Source organism: Branchiostoma belcheri, unplaced genomic scaffold (genome assembly GCF_001625305.1).
Source record: "Branchiostoma belcheri isolate BF01 breed outbred unplaced genomic scaffold, Haploidv18h27 scaffold11, whole genome shotgun sequence".
NCBI classification, from domain to species: Eukaryota; Metazoa; Chordata; class Leptocardii; order Amphioxiformes; family Branchiostomatidae; genus Branchiostoma; species Branchiostoma belcheri.
The window spans coordinates 5,067,560-5,083,238 of record NW_017802491.1 but is presented as its reverse complement, the minus strand read 5'-3'; the positions used below and the strand labels follow the sequence as shown (position 1 = coordinate 5,083,238).

General features: G+C 39.3%; 2 protein-coding genes across 4 annotated transcripts in view; one reads left to right on the top strand and one right to left on the bottom strand.

Annotated features, from left to right (window-relative positions):
- Positions 1–3,078, bottom strand: part of LOC109486336 (G patch domain and ankyrin repeat-containing protein 1 homolog) — a 6,993-nt gene extending 3,915 nt beyond the window's left edge. Inside the window, exon 1 of the mRNA XM_019790165.1 lies at positions 2,804–3,078. Coding sequence (XP_019645724.1) covers positions 2,804–2,850 — 47 coding nt within the window. The 5' untranslated portion in view covers positions 2,851–3,078. The remainder of the gene's footprint in view (positions 1–2,803) is intronic.
- The window catches only part of LOC109486346 (uncharacterized protein C7orf62 homolog), an 18,325-nt gene extending 4,359 nt beyond the window's left edge, over positions 1–13,966 (top strand). The window contains exons 1-8 of one of the 3 annotated variants that reach the window (XM_019790184.1): positions 4,545–5,187; positions 6,102–6,174; positions 10,292–10,395; positions 10,579–10,640; positions 10,873–11,014; positions 11,861–11,984; positions 12,426–12,521; positions 13,228–13,966. In XM_019790184.1, the coding sequence (XP_019645743.1) occupies positions 5,071–5,187; positions 6,102–6,174; positions 10,292–10,395; positions 10,579–10,640; positions 10,873–11,014; positions 11,861–11,984; positions 12,426–12,521; positions 13,228–13,274 (765 nt within the window). In that variant the 5' untranslated portion in view covers positions 4,545–5,070 and the 3' untranslated portion in view covers positions 13,275–13,966. Of the gene's footprint in view, positions 1–4,544; positions 5,188–6,101; positions 6,175–10,291; positions 10,396–10,578; positions 10,641–10,872; positions 11,015–11,860; positions 11,985–12,425; positions 12,522–13,227 lie in introns of those variants that run through there. The other 2 variants (XM_019790176.1, XM_019790192.1) reach the window with 2 other exon arrangements.
- Positions 13,967–15,679: the final 1,713 nt, after the last annotated feature.

Genomic DNA, 15,679 nt, shown 5'->3' with positions numbered 1-15,679 from the left:
CTCTTCCCCCCTCCCCTACTCTTCCCCTACCTCAACTCTTCCCCCATCCCCCACTCTTGCCCTTCCTCAACTCTGCCCCTACCCCACTCTTACCCTTCCTCAAATCTTCCCCCTCCCCCACTCTTGCCCTTCCTCAAATCTTCCCCTCCCCCACTCTTGGCCTTTTTCAACTCTTCCGTCTTTTTCAACTCTTAGCCCACTCTTACACGTGTACCACCCCCCTCTTCTCCCAATCCTCTTCACTTGGTTTAAGTTAGTGGAAACATAAAATTGTCTTGCAGTAGTGCCTCCTATCTGCTGTAGCGAGTACTGCACATTTCATCACTATGAATGCCAATGCCAACAATAAACATTCTGAAGGATACAAAATCAACACTTTTCAATGAACCCCATGTGACCCTTCTCGGCCCAGGAGGGCAGTAATAACATCTGCTGTGGAAGGAAGGCAGTTCCTTTGTTCCAGATGTTATTATTGCTTTTCTGCAATGCTAGTCATGTACAACAGGTGGTGCCCATAGCAACAGGACTGTTGTGTATAATCTCCTTTTGTTTGTTGTAAAACAGATGGACTTGACATCACTCAGTAACTTCAGTCATTGTAGGTTATTGTCCATGACATTTTTTCACAATTGTCTTCCAAACCAATTTCCCAAGATGGTTTGCTACTGAGACAGTAACTGAGTACTAAAATGTAGTATAATAGTGGTGATGAAAACCTACCTTTAGGGCTTGTACAAGCCTTGGGGCTTGTACATGTACATGTGAAAATGTAGCACCTCCATATCTAGGCTAGAGCAGGTAAAGTTTGAACTGTATAGGCATCTTCTATGTCTGCTTGTACATTACTTAGTATATATGCACTAGCCTGGAATGAAATCATCCGGCAAAATATGCGGAACATGTGCAAGCCAGCAGCAGTGGCCCAAAATTGTGAAAATATTATAGAAAACACTAACTAGCTATTTGTCACGTACGATAGTGCTATGTAGGTTCAAGGTTGTATCATAGACAAGTTAGGCACAGACTCACAATACTAGTATCTGCAAAACTCCAATTTCACACTAACCTGCCCACTAGTATGCAGGTTTTATTTTCCGTTCAGTAATAACAACAACTGATACATGTACATGTACACTCAGAAGGCTTACTGTTACTAGGCATTAGTTATTGCTGGGGAAATCCATTATGATATGGGTGTTATGCATGACTAGGAACTGAAATTAATTTTAAATCCTCTCATCTTTTTCAAACTTCAATGGCGGACCTGTATCGTAATTGAGAAAAGTGGCTTGATAATTGTTTTGTAATATTACACTGACTACAGGAATATTAGATTAGATGCAGTCAGTGTTTCATTTTCCATGCAATATGTACAGATGCCATTTATCTTCCACTTAGATTAAAATAGAGTCTGACACATTGACATAAGCTTGACTAATTGATTCTTACATGATAGTTTCTAGTGCCCTCTTTGTTTTTGCTGTTAGGCATAACAAATCCATTGCTTTGTAGTGAGACTATATGGGTGGTCAATCCAATAATTACATTACAATCATGTACATGTGGGTCTCACCAATTGTATTTTCTAACCAGGAATGCCATAGATTCAAGTCTAAAAAAAAAAGAGAAAGAATGTGATCAAAATGTAAATATTCTTAATCAGGCTATGTTATGAGATCCAGGGAACTGTAAAAATGGTTACAATCAATCAATTTGCTGCATTAACTGTCACCACCTAAAAGAATTGTATCTGCAACTTGTTTGTGAACAGTCTGGTGAAGGTAATTTTTAATGTTACCTGCACTGGGGCAGGTAGGCAGAAAACATGTTTGGAGTCCTGTATACTTAGTGCTAGTAATTGTGCAACAGACAGAGGCACATACTTGATGTAGTTCTATGTCCCTTACATTTCGGTACGTGACGCGGCTGTTTGTTCAGTAACCTTGCTTTTCATTGACTCAGTAGCACTGGACATACAAACATTTACACAGACCACAGCCACATGAATGACCAGTCACCAGGGTGGATTGTTCCTGGCAACTTGGTTGTCATGGTGTTTTGTGTACAGGTCTGACCAACGGAATTTCTGCTGTTATGCAAGTCCTTAGAGCCTATATGTTACTACTAGCTATTGGTGTAGTAGCACTCATGAATAGAGCACACTTCATGAAATTAATGTAAGAAATAATCTTGTCTACAGTTACAGGAAAAGGATGGAAAAAGAACTCACAGACCTACTACAGAATTTCATTATATGAATCCACATGCTTCAACCTTTTAGTAGCAGACTACATGTATGCGTTGAAGACACTGTAACTTTCAAAATTCCTAAAAAATTATATAGGGAATGATTCAAAAGTAACACTTAAAATGCTAGATTGCTACTATATAACAGGATCATTGGGAGTTCAGTAAAATCCCATTCCTTTAATTACCTTTTGTAGGTTTTGAATATGAAATAAAGGTAGTTACTACTGAAGTCTAGTTAAGATTAAGTTAACTTAAATGTAATAAATTTATGGTTGGTTTATTGCTAATATTTAGAAACAATATCTGATGAAACCAATTATCCATCCGTGAAACTAGTTCTAGATTTTACTCTTAAAATAAGTTAAATGACGTTATATTCATTTGGATTGGAAGCAAATTCTGGTCAGAACAAGACTTTTAGTGGTTACAGTTTAATTAATGATTCAAGCTGTTCAACTTTTTGGCTGCCATGAATTCATTCTATGGACTGTTTGAATAACATATATTCCTAACAGATTTAGTTATCAATAATACAAGAGAAGTTCATACTCACGCTGTGCTGAAAAGTTCACCTTGAAGTATCTGTGACAACTCTCCCATGTCATGTCACTCCTCCCCAGACCCAGACAACCACTCAAATGAGGTCGACCGTTTTACACACTTTCTCCTCTCCCTTTTTTCCTGGGCGTTTGCCCGTAACAAAGCCAGTTGGAGGAATAAGTAGTACCCTCCCAGAGAGAAGTGGTAACGGGACACGGGGAGACTGAATGGATTTGGTACTTAGCATACCGCTCGTTAGCAAAGTGCATTTTACCTGGTCCGGGCTGATCCAACTAGGAGTGGCATTGTGGGAGGGGCCAGGGTAGATCAGTGTAGGGTTTGTGTCAGTTTGCAGAACACACAAGGAGGGTGCATGTATGTGTTGCCTGGGTTACATGTAGTTACAGAATCAACATGAGATAAAAGTCTAAGAGGAAATCCATATTGGCAATTATTGATGAAAGAATGAATCATAAATCAATAATACAGTTATTCAAGAATTATTATACAAAATGAAATTCTCATTGAAAATGAATCAAAGGATTCTCCACAAAAGTATTTTAGGTAGAAAGTCTTTGGCTAGCAAATTTTGGTTTGGACATTCCAAATCATAAATGAAAATATTTTCTATTAAAGCAACTTATATAGTGTTGTGATTACAAAATTACATTTTCGTGAATATATGATAGTTTGTAAGTAAATATTGAAATTCCTGCACACATTTGATGGTAACCATGCAGCAGCTATATTCCTGCCCATAGTGCCACGTTTGGTGGGTCCAACCCTATTAGACAAGCCTCCCTTCACAAATATAAAGCCTTCCTCCTCAATCCTGAGCTTTGTTGTTAGTTTCCGCCCTCCTAAATTCTCCAATGTTTTCTTTCAACATTTTTCCCCAACTTAATCTCATTATGGTTCTCCCCAGTACCCTTCAAAATAGACGCAAGGTCGCACCTCATATTTTTTCCCCGATTACCTTCATATCAATTTGCGATTTATGAATTGTTTAATGTCCCCCACGGGACTTGCTCGATAAATCTTTCATGCGTGTGTGTCAGAGCCGTGCAAACGGGCGGTATTGTCGGCGGGATAGATTCAATAAACTCTGTTGTGTTTGGCGGGCTGGCATCCTTTTGTAGGGGAATAAAAAAGATTGATCACGTTGTGCTGGTGCCTGGATACCGCACTGTTTGCTGCACTAGATGGTTAGAGGCTCTCATGGGGTCTTTAGGTATCATTCTGACAACTTTAAGAAAAAGATGATTGATCGTTGGATCTTACAGAAGTTTTAGTTTTTACGCAAGGGTGTTCTAAAGTGTACCGCAGGTATGCAGTTTGGAAATATTCTGTGACTGCAGCTAAAATTTGGGCTCTTTGCACATTACAACTAGAAAATATAGTACATGAAAAAGGATATAAGATTCACAGTTATTACTGTTATATATTTGATACATTAAAGTCATTGAGTGTCCGCCAACTGATGGCATCTTTAATGTCAAAGTAAAAAATTATTTTTAATTTTGTTGAGTGAGCCATTAAAATTTGAAGTGATTTTATCAAAATGTCAAGACCTGAAGAAAAGATGAAAATGAGCCAAACGTTGTGAAAAATATAATTGCTTGCCATCTTTTATTAGATATAAAACTCAAAGCTACTGTTAAACAAAATTACCTAACGTGTGTGTGAACAACACTAACATTACAAGCTTCCAAACCCCCATGATGAGCCCCAGAAGCTTCCCCATACAGTGCCGGGTTATTTAGTGACGGCCAACTTTCTTCTCCTTTAAAAACAGACCCCTCCCCTCCCACTGACAACAAAGGGGGTAATAAGCAACCGTAGCTCTTCAAAATCCCATTTGCCACCGTTCTGTCATCCGTCCGTCCTTCCGTGTCCAGGGGAGAGTAGAAACATTCGGAGGCACTGCCTGGAAACAGCTGGCTCTCCTCCTAACACCTGGTTCACCACGCTGTACTGGGGCATTCCTCTTCAATCTGCTGCTGTTTAACTGCTGGGAAAGTTTAGTTGGCAACGTCAACATTTGGCCTGCTGTGTTTCCCCCGCTGTTTTGCAAACTTTTTGCCGCTCACGTTGAATGGAGATAAGCGTTTGTGAAAGACCGCTGTCACAGTTAATTCTAGTTTAACTGTTGAAGTTTAGTGGCCGCCTACAGTCGTAAAAGTCTCGGCTTTTGTGGAAGGAATCAGAGTTTGCTCAGGAGAAGTTCAAGGGCGGAGAGAAGGCCAGGGCTGGTTGTGGGTTTGGTGGAAAAGCGAGATTATGGCGGACGGAAAAGAAACGGCCGAGGCAATGGACAGTTTAGTCGTGACACGGCACTCCCGAGGGATGAGCCTGATGGAATATAAGTTCACCAAACGGATGGAAAAACAGATTCTGGTTGGTACAACAGTTCTGCTTTTTTCGAGAACAAGTCATTGTTACGTTACCACGACCAGGAGGGCTCGTTTTCTAAATCCATGAGGCTTAATGCGGGTAATTTGTGCCGTTTTCATCGGGTCGATGTTGACAGAATGCTACGGTCGGGAGGCATACAGTACTTATCTGGGCTGCGGGACAAAGGTGTAATAACCCTGCCTTATCTGTGCATTATGGTGTTATCGTGTAAGTCCTCGGTTTCCAAGGGAGCTGTTTTGTTGGGAGGTGCTAATCCCCGTAAGCACTTGATCTGTCAGAGTGAAGTATAACCAACTCAGGATTAAGTGAAGGTTGTGTCACAGGTGGAAGGGTTCACCGTAGTTTGGCAAGACAACGTACATGTAGCAAAAACCTGCAAGCAGAGAGCAGAGTTTGTGTTATGACGTTTTAGTACCCTTATTTTAAAATAAGTAATTTTATGGCATTACTTAATGCACTTAAATAAGTATTAAGTGAAAGGTTATGACACCCTTGTGGCATAGTTCATGTTATCATATTTTTTGTCAAGACAATATATGTGTGGCAAAAACCTGCTAGCACAATAAGTCTGTGAATTTTTGAGTCTTTACATCTGTGCCATTTTATTCAACCATAGACTAACAGGTGTCTTTTTTCATAACCACAACATACTGGTCACATGTCCATGTACAATACATGTAGTACTACATGTATGTACTTGCAACTACTCAGATGCAGTCCCCTGACTCCCCTATACTTATGAAAGAAAACAGATAGAATTCTTACATTTTTTTTTTGTATCACTGTAACATACATTTGAGTGATAATTATTTTTACAAAATTTAGTCAGCCACTTTTGACACGACGTTCATTTACAATGTGATCAATTTAACTTAATATATCTTGATGTGTTTCAGAAATCCCTGATACACCGACTGGTGTACATCGCTCGGCTGACTGGAAACTTGAACGACAAGAGAGATTTAGGAGGTATGTACTGTGTATGTATACATGTAACTAGTAGTAGATATGACTAACAACAATTTTTAACATAGAATTGTGTCTCTCTTCAAGGTTTAATCTTGGATCTACCCGTTATTTTCACCACATTTTGTATAAGTAGCTACATGGCTAAATGCACCATGTACACTGTATGATAAGGACATCAGTTGGCCTTGTTAATGCAGGATGAAAAAACCCGATGCAAATGACTCGCACCATTGTTGACTCACCTGGTCCTTACATTGAAGGTAAAACATGCATATGCCGAAGAGTGGATTCTAACTGCCCCGCCAACCAAATCAATAACAACATTACTGCTTTCCCAGCAGCTTTCAATAATGACATTTAGAAGTGTCGTACCGTTGCAGGGCTCAAATCCTTTTTTTCTCTGCATGCTGGTGTACTGACAGTGCAACCTGCAGGTAACGTCCTGCAAGTTTTGCCTGCACCAATCAGAATTTAGGAAGTATGGATCACACTAAAAACTGTGGAAAAACATGGCCATTGTGTCTTCTACAGTCAACAGCAAATAAAACTCCACACACACCTATATAGTTACATTAAGTGTAATTTACCCAGTACATGGCCCAGTGCAGGTTAGGTGCAGGTAGACATCAGAAATACCTGCACGGCTCCAATTTTACCTGCACCAACCTGCATATGCAGACGGTATTGCCAGCCCTGGCTCATGACCCCACTAGGTTTTGAAAAGGTGGTATCATGGTGAAAATTAATGATAATTATGCAGTGTACAAATGTCAATCTCTAGACTGTGACATCAAAAGAGCCCAGTTTCCTCGACTTCCAGGAACTGGTTTTTGAAGTGTTGCTTCTGAGAGAAGCTAGAACCTTTGACAAAATTGAAGTGTGAAAAAGGCCAGAAGGATTTGAAAGAGACATACGTAACACTGACTGAAAGATATACCATGTGTGACAGTGTAAGCTATATGTAATACTTTGCTAATTCATAAGTCTAGACACTACAGCAATCAAAGACTCTGTTGTCTTTTAAGTTTGAAAAAAGGACAGAAAGATTGGAAAGATAAAAATCTGTTAAAGGATGTATGGACGGAAGAATACTTCCATCAATCTAGATTCTAGAGATGTCAAACACATGCTTTCCCATGAGGTGTAAGCTTTTTGAAGTTTAATGCTTCTGAAAGAGTAGGAGTGTTTTTGATGTATGACGAAGATCCGAATACTTGACAAGTGTAGAATGCAATTAGGAAATACCAGAATTGACGTACGAGACTTAAGTATAATCCTCACTGGCATTTCCCTGGTGTTATGGAGTACTTTAAAATTTGTGAATTGGGAATGTTGACATTAACAGTAAATGGCAACATGGCCTGAAGATAACTAAAAGGAAATGTGGGTATAAAATTTGATTAAGCCAGCCTAGATATCAAAGATAACCTCTTCCCTGTCTTGTATAGCTGCCACACGTTGGTGTACACTTCTAAATTGTATCAAAAGCCACTGGCATTTTCCTAGCCTGTGTTACACAATATCTCACTGTCGGGCTGATTGGGCCTACGTGCAAGTTAATATGGCCCGGCAGTGTTCGAAATACCCGTCTGCAGTCTGCAATTTGCAGATAGATTTTCAAGATTGCAGAAGAAAAAATCTTACAATCTGCAATTTTGCAGAAGGAAAAAAATAGGCTCCGGAGTCAATAGTTTTCAATTAGCAAAGCAGTGGCGCTGTGAATAGATCGAAAACCTGCACCGCACGAACCTGCCAGCGTTTTCCAGCAGACTGTAATGGTCCCATATAAGGGAATTTGGGGTCAAAGTTGAACGATTTCGACAAGGCGACGAAAGGCGACGATAACCAAATATGGGCACTCGCCATTTTCCGATGTTAGATTTCGTCTCCCGGGAGGACTCGACAACTGCCTCGGCAATTTTCGTCAGTTTTCGCTGAGCATTTCCCAGCAGGCAACACGGCAAAGGAAACATGGCTCCTCCGAAAAACCACACTCGCCTCGGCGTTAATTTGCCGAAATTTCGATGTTTTTCCTTGGTATTTTGCACGATTCAAGCAAAGAAAACAAGTTGATCACATGAACAAAAGACAAATACAGCACTGGGAACCTAATGGTCCGTTTTGTTGGGCGGTAATTTCTCATTTCAAGTGAAAATTTACGTGCATCACATTGTGACCATATGGTGTGAAATCAGTGATTTTCGGCTCGATCCGAACCAAGCACGGCCCGTAGACTTGTCCTTTATGATTTCTAGATGACTATCGATACCAAAATACGGGAAAATATTATTGCAAAATGAGAGAGACGGAGACTAAGGTAAACTTCTTTTATTTGAAGGCTGGATTTTCATTTTCCTGGCAGGCTTCTTTGTATGTAGTGATCATCAGTTATTCAGTAACAACAAATATGGATTTTTGTTCCGGTCAAAAAACCGGTCCACCGACGTTTCGGTTTTTTTGGACCGGACCGATAAAATTTTTACGGTCCGAACATATTTAAAAGAGTGATATTTTGAAGAATTTCAGTAATGCTACAGATTTACAAAGCTATACCGTTATATATAATTATATGATGTAAAAATAGGCATTATTGGTTTCAGAAGGTTGTAATATGGGGGCTTGTGTATTTGCAGAAAGTATTTCCAAATTGCAGGACGAAATTTTGACTCTTCTGCAATATTGCAGAGCACTGAAAAAAAGTATTTCGACCACTGCCCGGGGAAACATTTTCAACTTATGCACCAATCTAGACATCAAAGCAATCATATCAGTTTCTATGACGATATAAGGCTTTGAAGCCTGTAAATTCTGTTAAGTGTTAATGTTGCACATTGTTGTACACTCAGACAGTGACCAACTATATTACATGATGGCAAAAGAAATTACAGTAATGTACATGTATATCTTACACAATTTCCTGTAAGGCTGAAGTGTAAGACAGCTGGTATAATGAATGATTAACATGAAAGTGACGAAGCTGTTTTGTGAAAGGAAATGCCGGAGGTTCCACCTATGTCTACACATCTAATCATGATATACCCAGAGGCATTTTTTACAGTTACACAACAACAATATTTATTAACATTGGTATGGTACAAAAAAATTCTGTAGCTTGTTTCTACTAGTAGGCTATATTAAATGTTTCAAGTATGAAATGATGACAAAAATGTGCTATAAAATGGCCGTAGATATCTGACAGATTTCCTCTTCCAGAATATTTTTGTTTGGCCACCCTGAGTGATATTGCATTGGATGAAGAATGCTCTGCTAAATTCAGAAAGACAACATGTTATGTCAAATTCAGCAAACTGAAGTGTTTACACTAAATCCGTGCGCCAATTATGCTTTTCCTAGAACTTGCTATGTGCAATTAAAACAGATGACTACGCCTCAGCCTCTAAGAACAGGGCACGAAGGCCAGTACCCTTTGCATGCTGCACGTACACTCAATTTTTTAATGAACAACTTGAAAAGAAAGGTCTAGGAGTAGTGAAGACTGCTGTTTGATGTGGGAATACGAAGGACAGCCCAGCAGAAGTTGGCAGTCGTGATAGACCGATGTCTTTGAAACGTGATGAAAGCCTCAAGAACCCACTGCCCATTACTAAACCTGAATCAGAAGTGGTTGTTGATTGCCTGTGGGGCAGAAACATCAGTCTTGATCTTGTTTGGGAGTAAAGTCTTTACACAAGTACCCTTTGGCATTTTCTTTCAACAGTTTCTTTCATCACTTAATATTAAAGGATGTCTGAGATGTAAATTTGACTAAGTATCACATTGTCAACACTACCCATACACCATTCCTGCTGTGGTGGCCCAAGGCCTACAGAAACAGAGATGGGCTACGATACGTAACAAGCAACCGTTTTCTATCAGTGACATCACATTTTTGCCTCACAGATATCAGTACTGTCATTCCCTGTGATGCGGAAGTTCCAACAGTATAATTGCTTTAGCTATGGGATAGGGTTGATTCCACTTATCACTGTAAGATTAGAATGACTAGAAAATTGACTTTCAATTAGAAATCCAGTTTTGCCAATTAAAGTTGAAGCCTTTAATATATTGTTTTTTTATTACTTTAACCATGTGTTTTGTTGTTTGTGATTGTTTCCAGCCTACTATGAGCAGTTGTTTAAGAAGCTGCACAACCACTACCAGGGTGAACCAGCCACAGGCCTGCTCCTCATCTACCCTCAGTACTGCATTCACACTGTGGAGGTTAGCAACTCACACTCTTGTACTATGCTGGCTTCATCTCAGTCAGATTATTGGTCACGTTGATTTAAACATAAAGAACTGTCTATAGTGAGCATTTTCTCAAGTCCCCTGTGTGGACCTTAAAATATAGACATTTTTGATTGTAATATACCTGACATTTTCCCCTCTATCTGTGTTTCCCAGTCGTCCAGTGAGATGTTGACAGCCACTCTCCGTGACCTGGTGTCCCATCAGCAGAGTGAAGGGTAAGTTAAAGGAAGACAAATTCCTCACTTCAACATATTGCAAAACCGTTTCTCAAGCCCTATTTCCTCACTAAACTAAAATTGAGTACCTAAGTTAGGGACGTCCTCTAAGATTAGACATCCTCACCTTGACCTATCGAAAAGGTGATAAAAAATCAATCCTTCTTCAGATATGTGAAAAATCTCCATAAGTAAATAAAAATGAATATTTTCCTAATCTCCCCCTCCCCAGAGCCCTGCTGAGTGATGCTAAGATCCTGATCATGTCACATGACATCCCCACACGGCTCTACCCACAGTGGAGCCACCGTGTCCTCAACCTGCCCGCGTCACGACTGGACAAGTACGAGACCAACGATCCCATCGAACAGCTGGTCAGTACAGTTTAGTTCTGTTGTTTGTTAGTGTGTGTGTGTGTGTCTAAATGTGCATCCGTGTGTTTTTGTCAGTTGATCAGTGTGGTTTACTTGACATGTTTGTTTACGTTATATTGCATTATTATTATTAGGGTAACATATGAAAGTGTGCCTCATAAGATACTGGAAATTGTAGCAAAGATTAGATGCATGTATACAATTCAGCAAATACATAATATAGTAGACCTTAAGTTAAATTTAATGCTAACTAGAATATACATGTATTGCTGTGAGGCAAAAAAATAGCGGTCAAAGAATTCTGCTCGTTCAACACTCATAAGAAATAAACTTCATTCTGTATTTGAAACAGTCCTTGAAAGTGTGGGGGAAATAAAGAACATCTGAAACAGTCCCTGCTGCAGGTATCATCTGAAATATTCAAAGTCATAGCAGAGAGCCCTCGCGGTCCATGCACATTTCTGATTATGCTTCAGATATTGCTGCATTATATGATAACAAAATCTTATTATTTGAAGAAAGTCTTGGCCTCACTTTATCTGAGTCTGCATCTCCTGTGAGGGATTATCAGGAGCAGGGGAGATTGTCAGGGGAATCAGGGTTGGAAATTAGTTTTTCCTGACCTTGGATGAAAATCTTAGCTCTTCATCGCACTGCAGTAGACCAGAGCTATAGTGGAGGCAACACTAATGATTTTATGTGCTGTTGAGTACACTTTTCCTTCAGAAGCCTTGTACATGTTTTACATAATCCATATTAGAAGATCAATAATTGCAATAATCATTGATTTTAATTGTAAAATTATGATAATGGCATTAATTGTGTACATTTTTGCTGCTCCCCTAGGTGCCAGAGTGTCTCACACAGCTGCTAAAGTTGGGAGTATACCTGGCGAAAACACCCAAACTCAACCTGAAGAATGCCATGGACTCCTTACATGAAAAAGTTCCAGAGCTGCTACCACCACAAGGTGAGGGAAATTCAGTCTTGTAAGCCATAAAGATATCAAGGACAGGTGTGTATGGATGGTTTTCAGCACCAAGGACATGTGTGATCATATGTGTGTGGATTGCGGTCAGCACCAAGGACTGGAATTTTAATGTGTGTTAATGGTGCTCAATACTAAGGGCAGGTGTGTTTTTTGTGTGGATTGCATTCAGCACCAAGGACAGGTTTATGTGTGTGCATATGTGCAGTGTTAAACACCAAGAATAGTATTTGTGTGTGTGGATGGTGTTCAGCACCAAGGACAGGTATGTTTGTGTGTGGATGGCATTCAGCACCAAGGACAGGTATGTTTTGTGTGTGGATGGCATTCAGTACCAAGGACAGGCATGTTTGTGTGTGGATGGCATTCAGCACCAAGGAGAGGTACTACATGTATATATATTTCCCCTTTTATGTGTTTCAGACCTGATAGGCTACCTGCTGATGTCCCTGGAGTTGGACAGTCCCCAGCAGTACCTGAAGAGGTACCACCAACCCTTCCACACTGTCCTGGATGGAGGTGGGTATTCATTGTTTTCACACGGTGTTTGCACCACATGTTAAACACACAATTATGCCATGTTCATTTGATTATATGGATGACATTTGCGCATGCATAAATTTTAGTCCAACAATGAAGTTAATCTCCAATAGTCTTGGCAAATTGCACTGACTGCTCAGTAAAACTTAGTCCATTAGGCCACACCAATTTAATTTGTTGGTTCTCGGATTCGCCTCTTCGTTTTTTTCTGATTTGCAAAAAAAAAAAATTTGATTCTGGTCCTGAATCAACTGAAAAATGCTCATGTTTTGCCCCCAACAGTTGAGGAAAGTCCTTTTCTTCCTAGTTGTTACAGTTTTCCCATCTATCATTGCAGTGGTTTTAATTAAAAGTTCAAAATTCAATGTTTAGATTTTAACCCAGCCTTTTGTGTTGACTTCATGGCTCATTCCATAGCATTTAAGCCTATAATAGGATGCCTAGACCTGTTTTTATTTTTATTTTTTTTCGCCCTGTCGCTTCATATTTTTTCTGAAAAAATCCGAGAACCAACAAATTAAATTGGTGTGGCCTTAGTGGTTGAACTACAGATGATGTTTGATGTTTTAGCATAGTTTCATTACATTTGACTATTTGCATAATTCGTTTACCATGTACATTTTATTTAGTCAATAATCTGATTATACATTTACCTGATTGCAAATTCTTCATGTTTCTTTTTCAGAACTAGTATGGCCGATTGCAGACAGACTTTTCCCTCTCAAGCAATGATCTCATTGCATTCGCGAGACAGGGCCAGTATGAACCAATAACATTCTTATGATAACCATGTTATAAAATAAACCTTTTGTGAAACATTACAACGGAGTGCTTTGCATTCAGCAGTGACAGGTTCAAATATATTCTATGATATATTACAGACTTCATATCTACACGTATCTTCCAGAGTCTTGCTCTATGCTTTCTCTCCTCAAGGAAATTAAAACATGTCTATATCAGATATAAAGCAGAATTTCCAGTAGTTCCATGAGAAGGATTTATATAACATACAATATTCTGACAGCCTAAAATTTCAAAGAGAAATCTCTTAGAATGTTTGGTTTACATATGGGAAAGGAAATGGGTTGTCAGTCACATCAGACTTTGTACATAATGTTTGAATGAAGAAATTTGTAGTTGTTAAAAGATTGGTAGCCATTTTTGATACAGATACCTGTTGGCTAATAAAACTGAGTGTAAATAATGGCAACCATCCATCTTTCCAGTTTTTTTTTTTTAGTTTCAAACACCTGCGAAGAATTACCACCAATAATGATACACAATGTACATTATTCTACTGATGAAGGGGGATTGGTGTATCTTGAAACGTTTTGTCAAAAGTTCCTATTATCTTGAATCATTTCTGCACCTCCACATACATTTGTGCTGTATGGATCTTTATATTTTGATAATAAAAGAAATGTTTCAACTAAGCTTAAGGGTTGCTTCTTCTTGGTTGCTCAACTCTATGTCTATATGTGTTGCATAATAGAAGGATCGTGTCAGACGTTTCAGACAGTATCTGGCATACTTCATCTGTGAATAACGTTACTGTAATTTACTGTGAAAGGCTCTCTGTATGTAGACAAGTGGGAGTAAATGAATGTGTCAGCTGTTCCTGACGTGGATGCTGTTTGAAACGTCTGGCCATGTCAGTGGTCTTAGTATCCAGTTCTTTGATTTATTTTGAATAAAATGCATTTGATGTTGATTTGATTATATGGGTGACATCCTCTGGGAACCCCAAAAGTGATGCGAACATTCGAATAAAATAAAAGGTTTGGCACAAAAAAAATGTCTTCATTATAAGATCTACGGGGTTATGAAGGTTTAACAAATGACTAAACACACAGAGTATGATATGGTGATGTATGTATGTAGACATTCATCAAAAAGTATAGTTATCCAATATTTTTGTTCAATTTATGGCATATATTTAATCATTTTCAGCTGCTTTGTACGATTTACAGTATGGTCAAACACTTTTTTTTGGAATCCAAACTTCATGCACGCGTAGATGTTATCCATATAATCAAATCAACATGGCCTTACCAGGATGTCTAACCTTCAAACTGAGCACGCTGGTGTGTACCGAGCCTCACAGTTCTCGTTAAGACAGCCTCAGTGCCCCGGACTGCCACAAATCACGGTTTCCCCTCGGTATTCTGACGTCAGAGTCTGAAAGTCATGGCGAGTTTCCAATTTTCCCATGCAGCAGGACGGGCAGATTGACAGTCGGGCGACAGCAATTTGATTTGTCGGTTTTCAGAGGTTTGAAACTGGTAACAAAAAAACTTATGCTAGATTGGAATACCTACATCTAGAACCTTCAAGTTGGTTCTTACATGGTGGGAGTGATCGAATGAAGATCGAATGAACATTTTCCAGTGTTCAATTTTGATGTCTGGCATGAGAGTAGAGGTTGGTGGAAAGTCTTACCTTGGTTGACAATGTTACAGGGAGTGAATATAGTCAGATTCAAGTTTGAGGCGGTTGAAAATCAAAAGGAGAAAAGAACACAATTACTGATTTTCAACCTACCTCCTTGTTTAAACTATTTTTTGTTTTTGTTGTCTTTTTTCTCAAACTTTTCGTTCATGGAAACTGCCCGGCCAGGCCTCGTGGCTTAGTATCACAGCTCAGGGAGAGGATAGTCAGATTGAACTTTTCCTCCCAGCCTCCTGAATCCGTATTGTTGAAGTTTAATTTGAAATGTCAAATGATGAATTTTTTTCTTGCTGAAATTTCATCCATGAATGTTAAAGAACATACAAGATGAATTGGCATGTCCTAAATTGCAATTTCGATGTCTGACATGGTTCGCTGCCGTCTCCAGCGGGCCGCTTTGGAGGGCGGGTTCCTAAAAGGTTCCGTCTCCAGTTGGGTTGCGTAACTATTGGATTTTGTATTAGCTAGGGTCGAGCGATCATTCAGTCAATATTGCATGGTGTTTTTTAGGAAATTCTTGGAAACATAAGAGAATCTGAATTGGTATAGTCGTCTCCTTGTCTAACCGCCGTAACGAGTAGAGAATTGGTAGCCAAACCCAGCTTCGTTAGGCCATATTCATCAGCACGTGTTAAGGGTCTGGACAATGTGATTTTTACAACCATTCCACTAACGACTGTTGATTCCTG